Source organism: Hibiscus syriacus, unplaced genomic scaffold, assembly GCF_006381635.1.
Source record: "Hibiscus syriacus cultivar Baekdansim isolate YM2019G1 unplaced genomic scaffold, ASM638163v2 tig00110213_pilon, whole genome shotgun sequence".
Classification (NCBI taxonomy): Eukaryota; Viridiplantae; Streptophyta; class Magnoliopsida; order Malvales; family Malvaceae; genus Hibiscus; species Hibiscus syriacus.
This window is the reverse complement of record NW_024062630.1, coordinates 2256926-2273325: the sequence shown is the minus strand read 5'-3', so window position 1 is coordinate 2273325 and position 16400 is coordinate 2256926. Positions and strand designations below refer to the sequence as shown.

The 16400-nt window shown below is 30.0% G+C and overlaps 2 protein-coding genes across 2 annotated transcripts; one reads left to right on the top strand and one right to left on the bottom strand.

Annotated features, from left to right (window-relative positions):
* Positions 1 to 5195: 5195 nt before the first annotated feature.
* On the top strand, positions 5196 to 10009 carry LOC120113637 (transcription factor MYB114-like). The gene is made up of 3 exons (XM_039134722.1): positions 5196 to 5340; positions 5428 to 5557; positions 9457 to 10009. Exons 1-3 carry the CDS (start codon positions 5220 to 5222, stop codon positions 9989 to 9991), a joined length of 786 nt encoding a protein of 261 aa, XP_038990653.1. The 5' UTR covers positions 5196 to 5219; the 3' UTR covers positions 9992 to 10009.
* A 3500-nt stretch (positions 10010 to 13509) lies between these two features.
* Positions 13510 to 14041, bottom strand: LOC120113946 (probable calcium-binding protein CML23). The gene has a single exon (XM_039135003.1). The coding sequence runs from the start codon at positions 13975 to 13977 to the stop codon at positions 13525 to 13527; it is 453 nt and encodes a 150-aa protein (XP_038990934.1). The 5' UTR covers positions 13978 to 14041; the 3' UTR covers positions 13510 to 13524.
* Between the last annotated feature and the right edge of the window lie 2359 nt (positions 14042 to 16400).

Genomic DNA, 16400 nt, shown 5'->3' with positions numbered 1-16400 from the left:
ATACTTTAGTAGTTAAAGGAGAGCGTTGTTTTCCTAGAGGTCTTGGATTCATGTCGTTGTCAATAATTAAAAACTATTTTAAACTCATATTATCCTATAATTACTTTAAATTATTAAAAATAATAGTATATATATATATATCAATTAATAACCTCAACCATTAATGGATGGATTGTTAATAGGGGTGTTAAAAAATATCTGATCCATTGATTCGGTTAAAAAATAACAGGTATTTATAATAAAAATACCTAATTTTCTGGGTCGAGTACCCGGCACATTATTTCTTCTGAGTTTCCAGGCCGAGTCCGAATAACAAATTATCTTTTAATTGGGTGCCCTCCGATCCAGTACCATGTTTATTATATATATTTTTTATTTTTATTTTATATTAGATTTTTTTATTCCTAATTCTCAAATTATTTTACTCTAATATTTTAAATTTCTAATTTCTTAAATCATTTCACTGTAACATTCTAAATTATTACTATTTAATTATTTCACCATAATAATCTAAATTATTTCTTTTAACTTCAAAATGTTTAAAATTTAATTATATTTTTAATAAGTTTTATCTTTTAATTATATAATTTAAATTTTTAAATTTTATGAGTATATTAGTATTATAGACATTTAAATTTTAGAATTTTTTATGTAATTTTTAAAAAATATATATAATTTAAAGAGAAAAAAAATATGAACTAGATCCTTAAACCGAAAATATGGGTACCCGGTTTACGGGTATTCAAACTTAATGGGTCGGGACACATGTCAGCATTTCAATACCCAAAAATTATGTATCCGGTATGTTGAGTACCCTAGAAATACAGATACCTGGTTTTCAACACACCTAATTGTGAGCAACATATTATTACGATAGATAATAACTGAAAGCATACGTCAGAATGAGTAACCAAGTAATAAAGGAATGCGTAGAATTGAAAGGATGGGAGAATTGTCACACCCCAATTTAGGGGCTATATTTTTAGAAATTATAAAGTAAGAAATTTAAGTGAAATTTTGAAAGAAATTGGGGATTAAATTGTAAAATCGTAAAGTTGGCAGACCATTTTAAGAAGTGAAGAAAATTTAGGGACCCAGTCTCGAAATTACCCATTTTTCTTATGTGTTGAATTATAAACCCCTCCACGTATGTTTTCTGTAGATGTTTTCCTCATTTTTCTCTTACCGGTCAACTACTTTGAGCTCCGAACTATTCACCGTCCGATCACCGTTCGATGATCCGAAATCACCATCGTGTTCTTTGTCGACCGAAGAACAAAACCCTTCAAAGCTCTAGTCGTGAATCAGCGTCGTTCATCGTAAATTTCAATCGAAAATATCATCGGTTTTAACTCAATCTACATTGGTTTTCCGTCGATTCACGTCGATCCAGCCACCCGTTTTCGACACCTCCTACACCATTGTGTTCCTTGCATCGTTCCGAGTCCACCGGTGACCTTTGCGCCTCCGTCGTCGCTGGCGCGTGAAGGAGTGAGGAAGTCAAAGTTTTCGATGTTTCGGAATCGAGCTCTCCACCGTTCAAAATTGTGAACCGGGCTTGGTAAGTGTCTCAAAATGCCATAAAATATTTTTTGAAATTTTTCGGACACCGTAGCACTGTTCATGCGCCCCCCAGCGCCGGCCTTGCGCGTGGGGAGGTTCGAAAACAATTGGGGGCAGTTGACCCGACTCGATCCGTTTACTGTTGACCATTGACTTTGACAAAAAGTTAAATTCAAAGTTTTCGATGTTTCGGAATCGAGCTCTCCACCGTTCAAAATTGTGAACCGAGCTTGGTAAGTGTCTCAAAATGCCATAAAATATTTTTTTGAAATTTTTCAGACACCATATCACTGTTCATGCCCCCAGCGCCGCCCTTGCGCGTGGGGAGGTTCGAAAACAATTGGGGGCAGTTGACCCGGTTTGACCCGACTCTACCCGTTTACTGTTGACCGTTGACTTTGACAAAAAGTTAAATTTTTTAAAAGTCATATTTCATGTTTTTCGACGTCTTGGGTCCAATTCTGAAGTCCATTTTTCCAAATTTTGAAGTATGTTTTCCAAATTCGAACCCGAAAGCCTCGATATTGTCAGTCAAACCCATTGACTTTGACCAAAAAATCAAAATTTTCGAAAAGTCATGTTTTTTTTTGACGTCCTAAATCCAAAGTCTGTTTCGTCAAATTCGAACCCAGTAAGCTGTTTTCACTTATATATCTCCCGATTCGACCCGCTTTACGCAATTAAGCTCTGTTTTAATGAAATTTCTGTTGAAATGTATCCAAGGAATTATTGGAAGTTGATTTCAAGATCGAGGACGTTCGAATAGAGTTTAAATGATCGATCAGTATGGCACAAAAATCGAGGTAATACATTACTACCTCTTTATGCTTTATAGAACATGTTGAAAATAGAAAAATGCATGGATTTATATGATTGAACTATTATGCATGTTTGTTTATGGATGGACTGGAACTGAATACGGTTTAAGTGATAAATTATGAGAATACTTCGATTAGGTAAAATTACTAAAATACCCTTATATTGTAAAAAGACATGAATTGACTTTGGAAGTTGGATAAGAAGTTTGTAAAGACATATTGATCTGATGAAACTACTGATGTGTATGGAAAATACTAGTTTTGCTTAGAAAATTTGGATAACCGATTTCTAAACCCAAGATGGCTTGTACAAGATACTAGAAGTTGATAAGGAATAATTTAAAGTTTAGGATTATCCGGGAAAGCGATTAACTCTAGAATCTCTAAATTATAATTATCTTTGTTAAGAGTTTTAATACTGAAATTATATGGTTAGAAAATTACAAAATTACCTTTGAGAGGAACAAATAGCCCGAATTGACCCTGAATGAAAAAAGTACTCAAGAAGTCATGCCTAAATCGATGAATTACTAGTTTCATCATTAAGTTCACAAGTTTATACAAAAAATTCCTGATAATCCATAAATCTCCGAGTTATGAGTAAATATTTGAGGAATAATTTATCGAGGATGCTCTTTTGACATAATTGTTCGAAAGGACTGAAGTAAATGATAAATTTGAATTAAATAATAAGACCGGACGAAAGGAAATGATTGAAATACCCTTGATCTAAAAAATGACCAAAATGCCCTTATGGCCTAGACTAAGTAAATGTCTCGAATTAATTAAGAAATCAAAATAAACATGGGTGTTGTACTACCCTTAAAAGCAATGGAACTCAACTTAAGTGAGTTGACCAACGCTAATGCTATGTCAGTACCTGAATAACATAGATACCACTCGAATCCTGGTTCGTCTCCTCAAGTTTGGATCGATGACAATTCTGAAAGTACTCAGCTCAGCTCAACTCTAGATCGCATTCGGTACTAAGAAGTAGATATTCATTAGACAAATCAATTACGAATATCAAATTGAACTGAACGAAAGTATAATATGTATCGAAATTTAGAAACGTCCGAATTACTCTGGAAAACTCTGAAGTAACCAGTATAGACTTGACTACTAAGTGATCTAAGTAAGCTCAATGACTGAGGATTAAATAAGTGATTTGGATGAGTCTCGGAATGCTAATGAACTTACATGATGTACTGTCATTCTGGGTCATGAACTACAAACCAAGCACATCAGCATTTCATGATATTGTGGAAGCGTGGAAATGAAATAAAGACATTGGAAGATCTATTCAACGATGATTTCGAAGATGATCTATGGACAAGAATTTGTGGTATTTAAGAGTAAATACCCTGGAAGGACAATGAATTGACCAGTCGATAATCATTAGTTCTGGGAACTATTCATCTAAGAGTTGTTCGATAATCCGATTAATTGAAAAAGATTGTAAAGGTTCTTAATCTTCGTTTTTCCATATCAGCTCAAATCACTCTGGTCATATCTGAAAACACAAGTAACTCCGATGTAAATGATTCTGAATACCCTTTTGATTACTTAGAGCTTTCGAAAAATGTCTGAATAAGATGATCCTGATAAATCACATTCTAAATAATGAATGATTCCGTCAGTTAATAAACTCTTCCAATAGTGATTCTAACTTCCGACATTCTATCGGTAAACTGAATATCCGTGTTTCTCCGCCCGATAAGATTATCCAATATATTTGAATAATATATGGAAACTGTAGTGTGTTCCCTACTCACATGAATATTTTATCTGATTTCCGATTTGAATTATGTTCTGACATCTAATCTGAAATCTGTTCTGATTCCTGACCTGGATTATACTCTGATATCTGATCTGAATTATGTTTTGTTTTCTGATATCTCCGTTTATTGACGGTAAATGTTTTATTTGGGGTATTGTTGGAGGAAGTATATCTGCAGGTTCTTCGGCTTTGTGCTCAGGGCCTTATTGTTGTGCAGGGGGTGTATGGTTCTGGGGAACCTACACAATATAATGTGTTCGGTTGGAGATATTACTATGGTTTTTGATAAATAAAAATATGTTTTAAAAAAAATATGTATCTTTTCACTGGTTTAGAGGGAACACACTAGATAACCTATTTTGATCTCATGAACCTAGACATCCGAAATATTTTCATCTGAACTGAATACTATTTGTTACTACCTGAGATATCAATGGGACCTCAGCTCAGCCTAAAAATCTGTAGATATCTGAACCAATAAGGAAATATATGTTTATCTGTATATGCACGTTCTTCAGCATCATCTGGTAGTTTTGTATTACTGAGCTTTCCGAAGCTCACTTTGTTACTCACCATTGCAGGTTAAAAGAATTGAACCAGTGCAGCTATCGACTTCAGTAAGGGATTTCTTCCGGCGTTGTTTGTAGAGTATGGTACATGTGATTAGGGGGCATGTAATTGTATTTTGTTTTATATATGAGTATGCAAATATGTTTTATTTATGCATACTGATAAATCATTTTATAAGTTACATGTTTTAATAAAAAATTTAAATTTTCCGCTATTTTTACAGTAGGTCGCTCCGGTGGCCTTAACGTGACTTCCCGGATCGGATCGGGTTACTATCGATCTGAGTGGGTTACATGACTGTAGTTGGAACGGTAGCTGCATATGTAATCAACAGTAGAGGAGAGCAGTCACTTTCTCTTGAGATTTCTGCGGATACAAAACCCTGCACGTCGCCATTGTAATAAACCCTTTTCTTCCCCGAACACTTTGGAAACTATAAATAAACTGGGAAATATAAACTAAAATCTTTAACAACGAAAGTAATTCCCATGGAAGGTCCGTCTGTAGGTGTTAGAAAAGGTGCATGGACTGAAAAAGAAGACACTCTTCTTAAGAAATGCATTGAGGAATGTGGAGAAGGAAAATGGCATCTAGTGCCTTCCAGAGCAGGTAAACTCATCCAGGATTATTATTTTGTGATTCAAAAGTTGATTTGGTTTTGGTGATGAGAATGAACTACAAAGTGTTTAATTGCAGGCTTGAATCGTTGCCGGAAAAGCTGTAGACTGAGGTGGTTGAATTATCTGAAACCTAATATCAAGAGAGGAGTTTTTGCAGCTGATGAAGTTGACCTCATCATTCGCCTCCATAAACTCCTAGGTAACAGGTAAGTATTTCATTCTGTGTTGATGATTATATTTATATATATTATTTAGATATATATATATATACTTAAATTTACATGTTCCTTAAAGTTATAATAATAATAATGTTTTATCAAATTTTAAAGTTTTATTTTTCATTAGTGATGAGTTGAAAAGTGTTTTGAATCTAAAGAGTGGTCCCAATTGCAGAAGGTAATGTATTTTCTTTATAATAACGACTTTAGAAAAATTTAATATATCTATTCAACGGTGGTAAATTTAAAAGAAATTATCGGTTGAATCAATATAAATATAATAAAAAAAAATTATCTAACATAATATATATATATATAAGTCAAATTTAAAAATAAATCAACCGGACTAATATATATTTTTTAACCTAATTTTCTGGTCACAAAAAATCAACCCGTGTCCTGACCCGTAAGAGGTGGGCACCGGCAAGTCAGGTACCCGTAAAATTCGGGTTCCCACATTTTCGGGTCAATAATACTGGTTAATATTTATTTTATTTTTTAAAATTTATATATTTTTTAAAAAAATACATAAAAAACACAAAATTTACAACTTAAAAGTTTATACATAATAAAAACATAAAATCTATAAATCCAAATTATATAATTTAAAAATAAAAAATAAAATAAATTACAGCTAAATTTAAAATATTTTGTGATTAAAAGAAGTAATTTGAGAAATAATTTAAATGTTGAGATGAAATAATGTTAAAAAAACGGGCCGGATACCCAATCCACGAAATAAAGTATTTACCTCCAAAATACACAGCAATTTTATATCGGGTTGACGAATGAAGTACTTTGAATTGGATACTTTTCAACACCCCTACCAGATGCGACCTTGCCTGTCTAGATAATTTTACTTTGAATGATAATATTTATAAAATATATATAAATAAAATCAAGGAAAATATATAAATTAGGGTAAAGTACACAAAATAGTCCCCTAACTATTAAGTGATATTTTGTTGAGTCCATCGATTATTAAAAGTTATAAAATGGTCCTCTGTGTGTTGCTTTGTTGAGTCCCTCGACTATTAAAAGTTACAAAATGGCCACCCGACTATTTAGTAGGTTTTAAACTCGTCATTTTCCATTAAAAATTGACAGTATTCTGAGCTAGATATTAACCCGCTAACTGAGATATGATAAATTCTAATTTCATAATCTAAAAAACTATCATATATCAATCAATAGATTAACATCAAGCTCAGGCTATTGTAAAAGAATTAACAAAAAATGGCGAGTTTGGAACATACTAAACAGTTTGGTGACCATTTTATAAAAAAATATCATCCTATAATCGGGAGACTATTTGTGTACTTTACCCTATAACCTACTGTAAAACTATTGAATAATTAAAAAATATTTTGATAATGACCTACTTTTTCCAAAATCAAGAAGTCATTTTTAACTTTAAAAATCTTTCGTTCTCCGTTTCTTTTAGTATCAAGATTCAACGAAGATGATTTCTTTTTTCTAACAAAACACAATAATTATTATCATATTAACGATTTATAAGAGAAGTTATTTATAAGTTGAATTCTTGGGACATAAGTTTAAATCATATAAACAGTGACAGAAGTGAAGATACTACAGCGTCACTTGAATTTCCTCCCTACTTTTTTAGCTTTATTTATTAACATATAGCGACATATGATTAGGTTATGTTTGGTTTTCCAGGGAACCAAAACTCCGAGAATGCGACGTTTTCGTTTTAAAGTCATTAAGTTTATTGTACATAAATTATTATTTTTTAATTATATCAATTTGAAAACCCATATACCACTTAATCCCCTTATATCATTTTAATATAAAAATGCCTCTTAACAAGCATTTATAAATAAAATTTTGCGTTATAATTACAAAAAATATACTTTAATAAAGTTATTATCATAATTAATTATTATAATAAAAATATATACCACCATAATAATTCAAATATACTTAGAGATAAACTAAAATAAATCTCAAAGAAACTCAAATATAATAAAATAAAAATAAATAAATAAGTTAGACGTGAAAAATAAATATATTTAGGATTATAAAGGATGGTATAAAGAAAAATGAATTGAAAGAACAAAAGCAATCACACGTGAATTGAGAACAGCAATTAGCCACATGACCTGATATGGAAATTTCTAAACTAGGAATTTTAAGAAAGCTCAAATTACATCAAATACCTAATTCCCTAAATAATTATTCTTTTTTAAATTAATTCATAATATTTTAATTTCTTCCTTAAATTCATTTTCTCCCATTCTAAATTGATCCAAACTTTTAAACATTCCAAATTTACCTCCAAGCTATGAACCCTCATTCTAAATTTATTCCTAAACTTTTGATTATTCCAATTTCATCACAAGTTTTTAACGATTTTGGGGGACTTTATTGGAACATTCAAAATTTTTGGAACCAATTTTGAATGAGGGTCAGGATGAATTTGGAATGTTCAAAAGTTTGGGATCAATTTAGAATGAGAGCCATAATATAGTGATGAATTTGAAATATTCAATAGTTAGGGGATCAATTTAGAATGAGAGACATAATTTAAGGATGTGAAGTGCAATTAAATCAATTACACAAAATATTATAAAATTGAACTTTTTTTTCAATTTTTTAACATTTTGAATTATACAAATTTGAGCGGTATTTTGTGTAATTTCAAAACTTAGTATAATATTTTTTTTAGTATGGAATGATTACAAGGTGATATATATTCAAAAGACTCTTAATCATCTGACAATGAACGTTCAAACATCATTACATATGACGTGATCGAATCTAAGATAACTAGGGATAACAACAATCATTTAATCACTGAAGTTGTTGATTCATATCAAATAAGATTTTTATAATTAGATAAAATTTTATAAAATTACATAAAATATTATCAAAGTTATAACAATCTATGTAATCTAATAACCTTTTACATATTTTCCTTAAATTTATCTTTTTCTAAATTTCCCACCCTAGAAATATTCCATATTTCCGGAAAGCAAAAAGAAAACAACAATAAAATAGAGAAAAACTTTTACATGCATTTTTATTTAATATATTAATTTTACCTTCAATACTATAATTTTCTTAACTCCAAAATATCTACTCCCATCTAATATAATCTAACTGTTACAAACCTTGACAAAGACTTGAGGGTCAACTCAACACTTGGATGCATAAAACAGAAACACAGTTAATACTTGTCACCCACACAGCCACACTTGTTTCATTGCGATTGCGAGTAATTAAAAATTTTTATATTATCAAATTATTAGATAGAATAGATGGTTATCTTTATTTTAGAAATAACAATACTTTTCTGTACTACTAAATTCGTTCAAAAAATTTTGAATCGACTAAATGTTACAAATATGTCACCATAACCATTAAATAATAGTAGTATTTTAATTATTAAATATATAATATATAGTATTTATTATTATTGAGAACCATGAACTGACTATATATTTAAAGCGTTTATCGCTATTACTTATAATTGCAATACAATATATGTCTTATCTTACACTCAATACTTGATGGTTGAGATAATAAATTAGTGATAGTGATACATTTATTTATCTTATAGATTTTTAAGGGATACATATAATTGTTTCAACCCTATTTGTACATTTTTCTCAATTTTCATGGATATTGTACTAAATATTAAAGTTTTATAAAAATTGAACAAAAAATATTAGGAAAATAAAGTTAGTTGTTTTTTCTATTTTTTAATATCTAATTATTTGGTCAAATTATAATTTCATTGTGCTAAATTTGAGATTGAGTCCGTATATTTTAATTTTGTTTAACATTATTTGATTAAGATATTATAATTAATATTACGTATTAGTATAAAGTTTTAATGTATGATTTTATTATTATTATGGCAGGTGGTCATTGATTGCTGGTAGAATACCCGGAAGAACAGCAAACGATGTGAAAAACTACTGGAATACCCACCTGCGGAAAAAAAAGGTGGATCCTTCCTTCAACCTAAACCCTCTTCTAAATCCATCGAATCCGCAATCCAAAGTCATCAAACCTCGCCCTCAGCTCTTATCAAAGAACAGTTTCCCAATATGCTCGGATGGAAACATGAAAATCAACACGGCGGCAGCAGCAGCAAGCAACAATTTAGCATCAGCCGACAGCAGTGGCTATTGTTTCCCTAATGAGAATGAGGAGATCATGTTGTGGAAACATCTGACGATGAATGAGAACGAGATCATGTTGTGGAAAAATGTGACGATGAATGAAAATGAGGTCGATTATCATCAGCAGCAAGGTTCGCTCGATACTATGGATCTAAGTGTGCTGGGAGAGCAGCCTATGAATGAAGAATTGGAGGTGGTTGAGGAAGACCCTTATGGTAGTTTGGATGAATTTTATCTCGATGTTGAACTCTGGAATGTGTTCAACCCATAGCCAGAAATATAGCGTTTGTATTTGTTTGTATCTTGAGGTAGATGATGCATGCCGAATATCACTACTTACGGTAGTGAGAATGATGGTTCATGTAATGACTTGCGAGAGTGATCCGATCACTGTCTTAAGAAATTCAAGACTTTAATACTTAACAGCGTTATACGCTCAAATTAAAAGACAGGTCTTGTTATTTATAAATTCCCCACTGCGTAGTTGACTCTTTAAAATTTCTTTTGTATTAAACGCACTTTCTTCATTCCTTCAAAAGCTAAGGTCCCCCGTTAACCATAAGTTGTGTGCGTGCCAAAATGCCTTTAGAATGCCATTCTCCACTATTTGTCTGGAGAATTTGCAAGGTTTAGAGCTGCTTACAACTTAATAAGAAAAAAGAGAGCTGAATCCGAGACAATTCATGAACTATATGAACTGATGTTGACCGATGGGAAGCATATTCGGGTAAGGGGATGAGCAATTTGATGGTTGCTTCATCTTCAAGAAAGGAAAAGAAGAAAGTCAAAAGCAAAAAATTATACTTGGACTTCTATTCGACCCAAGGTAAAGAAGAAGAATGCAAAGAAACCAAAGGACAAAGCAAAGCCTAAATGCTTCTTCTATGACAATAAATGATATTTCAATGTCGACTATAGATATTGAATATTTGTGAATAAACTATCTGAAACTTCTCACTTTAATGAGACATATCTTTGATTTCTTTATGTTCGCCTATTTTTGGGAGAAATTTGATTTTACTGACATGTTTATTTCAAGCTTTGGAAGAAAACTATGGATGTCAATGAAATCTATTTCAGTCTTAGAACTTGTAGACTTGTCGGAAGGGATAAAACATACAAAAAGAAAATTTTAGTTACGAGGAAACATCATCATTTCCAGAAATATGAAATTATGATGTAACAAATAAAAGTGAAGACAACTTTTCCGGACGAATATCTTGAAAAAGTTATCTATTAATCTATATGATACAACCCAATAGATACATAACAAAAACTAACGACAAAAAGTTTATTAATTATATACATCTATCTATGGACTTAAGCATACATTCTATTAATGGAACTAAAGATTTGATCCAGCGATTAAAACATTCAATTTTGGCAAAAGCTGACTGTGCTCCATTACTTCGAATCATTATGAATAAATAAAACAAGGAATTGCTTTGTCCTAAACTTTATACATTGAAGAAGTTATACAACATTTTAGAAATGTTTCAATAATCTTTCAAATAAATGAGAAACTTCATGTGTTTTAGTTTCAGAAATCATGAAAAGTTAATGAATGAGGAAAAATAGAAAGAATTTAGATGAACAGAGATAATTTTTTATATGCATTAATAAACATTCTAAAACTAATCTCTAAATTTAAGTTTAATTTTAATATGTATTAATGAAGAAATTAATTTAGAAAATAAGTGTAAATGACATAAAAAAGGATTGACATAGACCTTTTTAATTGATTGGGATCATTGATAATATGTTAGAAAGGATTCATGAAATAATTTCTCCTTTATTATATTTTTAATTTTTATATTGGAAGGCTATCCAAATATAGTAGAATAAAAAATACATACGTATATATATTAGAAGTAAAATGCATATTTACTTGAAGCACTAGGAAAGAGTAAAGCATAATCTCAAGTATCTTCGCACAACTAAGGATAACACGCCATTATATTCTATATTGGACGTAACACGTTTTGGAAATATGGATTCTATCTTTCAAACATGTAAGGTGTAATCTCGAATTTTAATACTCAAAAAATTTATCTGAAATTATTAATCAGAAACTAAAAAATTCACTTGGTTTACTAGTTTATTTTAAATATTCATTAAAATAATAATTAATAATAATAATAATGAAAGATTAAAATAAATTAAAGAAAGGGCTAAAATAGAAAGAAGTGTAAGGATTAAATCGTAAAATGAGAAATTGAAGAAGTTGTGCATATCAAATTCACCAAAAATAATGTAAGTTGAAATTGATGGAAAATGATTTCTTATGTGTCGAGGTTATATTATATAGAAATTGACAATCGATGATTAGTGAGTGTTATATGTTATTAAAAGAAAAAGGAATAAAAAAAAATACTAAAGAACTTTCAAAAAATTATACATAGTTTTAAGAGATATATTTGACAAAAGGAAATGATAAAATTATCTTTAAAAAATGATTGATATATTTGATAGATTGATAGGTTTAAAAGAGTGTGACATATAAAGATTAAAAAATATATAAGTATTGACTTTTTTACTTGACGTTTTGAATGAAATAATTTTAAAATCCAAAACAGACAGATTTAGCGAGGAAATATATCATTACCCAGTCCTTTCTATACTTTACTTTACGAATGAATTATTTTCTCAAAATTTCTTCGTCTCCTTTAAACCCCAAATTGTTATTGATGAAAGCTTCTAAGAACAAGAATGAAAAAACACTGTTAATACAGAATTTATATATTGGATTAAGTTTGTAATTGATTCTTTTATTTTATTTGAAGTTTAAAAGGTTAAAGATTCATTCAAATCAAAAGAAAAAAATAATAATTGACAAATATAAAGAATATCGTAAGATAATATTGGATTAGTAACTCTAATTTTATATTTTATTATATGTTTATATTGTTTTAGTGATTTATTTGAATAAAACTGTTATAAAAACATTATCCAAGTGAGAAAAAAGTTTGAACCTATGAATCCGGTTTGACCAACCAATAAGATGGAAGCGTATGCAAAACTCGTGGTTAGACTTAAGACTTCAAAAAACAACAATTTCTTTTTCCTTTTAACCGATCATTAGAAAAAACCCCAAACATTTTGACTAAAATCAAATTTGTTATCTTCCAATATTCTTTTGAAACATTTTCTTCAAATTTTTAATATAATATAGTAGTAAATATCCAAAACCTGAAGTTTGAAAACTGAAAAATAATAGTAATAATTAAATTTTGATAAAATTCAAATAAAGCTACCAAATATAATTTTTATACGACTTCCAAGCATATTAAAAAAAAGAAATTAAAAAGTGAGCAAGCAAGTAAACAGAGCAACCAACCAATACCGTGTTGAGCTCAGCATTTTGCCAACCAATTTTTTCGTGTCCGCTACTCCACTCCGCACCACACCAATAAATAACAAAAAAAAAAAAAAGGAAAAAGAATTGTGGACCAAATCCAACGGTGCTGAATAATTGAGTTTAACCAATTAGAGAGCACAAAAATGAAATTTAAAATTTCCAAAATTTCACACGAAAGCAACCCAGAAATAAAAAGCTTCACATGTTTGACATGAAACCAGTATCAATAATTTTCATCTCGTTTTCTTTAATTATGGTTTAATAATTAAAAAAAATAGAAATCCCCAAATTAATTTCACAGATTAATAACCAAAAGCAACAAAATATAAAACCTAATTAGCATTTCACACAAATATTTCATTCAGGTTCCTAGACCAATGAAGTTGGCCAAAGTAAACTGAAAAAGAAACCCTAAAAGCTTAACCTGGAATTTTTGGAGACTATTTTCAAGCTTTGGTCATCATCTTCTTGAACTCTTCAAAGTTAACGCTTCCATCGCCATCTTTATCAACTTGACTGATCATTCTCCGGCAATCACTCAACGAGCACTTCTCGCCCAATCTTTTCAACACGGCATGCAACTCGTTCACCGAAATCAATCCATTCTTGTCCAAATCGTACATATCAAACGCATCTTTGAGTTCCTTGTTCGTGCACTGGGAATCGTCTCCATTGACGTTGCTTCCTTGGAAAGCAATGAACTCATCTAGATCGACGTAGCCATTTCCGTCTTTGTCCATCTCCCACATTATCCGATCGACTTCTTCGGAAGAAGGCTTGGAGCCTAAGGCACTGAGTACGGATTTCAGTTCTTCCCGAGAGATTTTGCCGTCGCCGTTTTGGTCGAATTTGTTGAACACTTTCCTCATCTCTTCAAGCGAACCTAAAAAACCCGCCATTGAAGAGATGCAGAAACAGATAAAGAAGTAATGTATATTGGCCGCTTTAACTTTTGGACTGTGATTTCAGAAGGCGTATTTATAGGTCTATTAACGCGGTTTATTGATTCCGCGTGAACAAGGAAGGAAAAGATGGGATGTGGGCAGGTGTACGAAAAAGGAACCACCAAGAAATGACACGTGTTCATTTAGAGCATAAAAATAATTGCTGAGAATGGAAATTTGTGTGACTTGGAAGGAAAGATATTTCTGTTGTAGACCCATGCCACTTAACGCGTTCTTAGACCTCAATATATTTCCAACCTAACCAAAAACAACATATATCTACCATTTCATATCTATATATTTATTTTGTTTTTTTATTAAATTAATGTTATAAATTATTTAGATATTAATTGGATTGTTTTAAGCTAAGTGAACTTATTGTGTATTTTTAATGATAAAATATTATTTTCTTTAAACAACAAAAATTAAATTAATTTATTATTATAAATAACTAAGGATGGAATGGAGATGTAATATATTAACTTTTAAATATTTTTTCTAGAAAAACAAAAATAAGAGATTTAAACCATAAATATTGTTCACCACTGCAATTTTAACAATCATCCATCTTTCCTTCCAAGAAAAAAACATTTTATTGATTTAGTTTAGTTATTATTGTATTTAATATAACATAAAAATATTAGATCAAATATGTTTAAACATTTTATTTTAATAAATTAATTGAATAATTTTAATTGTAAAAGATAATATTATTTTCTTCACGAGAAATAATGTCATCAACGCAAGCAAATAGGTCCACACATGGGAACTCCTTTCACTCAAACTTGCATGCATCATATGGTCTGAGAGGTAATATTTGGCACATAATACTCTAGCAACAAGAAGTTATGGCTCCTTGATAGGACGCCACGCTTATTTGGCAATTAAGATCATATTAAAATATTTAAGACTACAAAACTTCAACCCCTACACAGTGTAGATGCACATCGTGTGCCATGCTGCTAAGGGTCATCTCCGCTCAGAAGTCTTCTCTGACCACCAAAATCAACGCATCAAGGCAAACATGTCATTGAGCGCACAATTAGACAACAAATAACATGTTCCGGAAATATATGTGAATATATAACAACAAACAACAATTAGACGACAACTAATGTAATATTTTCATTAGTGATTTAAGGAATTTAAGTTGATCAATGATTGCTCATATGTGAATATTTTTGTTAGTTTGACAATGAGAATGATACGAATAATTAAAGTCGGATAAAAATACAAAACGAAAACAGATATTAGGAAAATGGGTTAATATGTAAAAAGAATAGGAAGATGAGATAAGCTAATATGTTTATATATCGTCACATCATATATACTAATACAATATAAATTGGTGTGTGGTAATGTTAGAAGAAAGCGCGTAGGGCAGAAAGGCAAGCCAAAGTCTATTGAAAATGACATCACTTCATTTTTTTATTGTTTATTAATAAAATGCAAGTTCTATGTTTTTATTTGAACCGTCTTTGATTTTAACTACCAACGAACTTTAGTTGTATTTTGGGGTCAACAGTTTTTTCATGCTGCCATTTGGGGAAATTAACATTTTGAGTGAAAGTACAATTTATTTTTTTAAGGTAAACTACATTGATTATTTTTATCTGTTTTATTTTAGTCATGTATTAAGAAAATATCATTTTGATTATTTATATTATTAACTATATTTTAATCATTGAACCATTAATTTCCGATAATTTGATGACAAAACATATTAATAAAAATGATTGAATTTTAATTTAACTCATGACTTTTAGACGAAATATTAATTTAACTCTAAAATTTAAATAAAATACTAATTTAACCATTATATTTTATATTAAATATTAATTTAATCCCTAGATCCAATTAATGTTATCACTGATGAGTGTTGTTGGTTACTATCATTTCCCATTACTGCTCACCATCGGCTGTCATTGTCAACGACCGTTAGACTTCAAATTTTTTGCTTCATTCCTCTTTGACATCTTCAATGCGAATTTTGTGTATGTTTTATCAAAAAAAATGTTTCAAATTCCATAAACTTAATCTAGAACCTTTCAAATTTATTAAAAAATAAATAAATCATATAAATCTATCTTATATTCCTTTAATAATAAGGGAAATAAAAAATCTTAATCTATATCGTAATACGAACATATTATGATATATGCATTTTAATAATAATTTGATTCTTATTTTAATTTACTTATTATTATTTTTATTATTATTGGTCTAATATATATATATAAAAGATCAACACATTTAAACAGTCAATATATTCTACAATAGATATGGATATACCAAAGTTTGGGCGTTTTCAATTCTAGTTTTTATTTTTATTTTATTATTATGTTGTCATTAGTCTTTATTCTTCTTTATCTTTATAA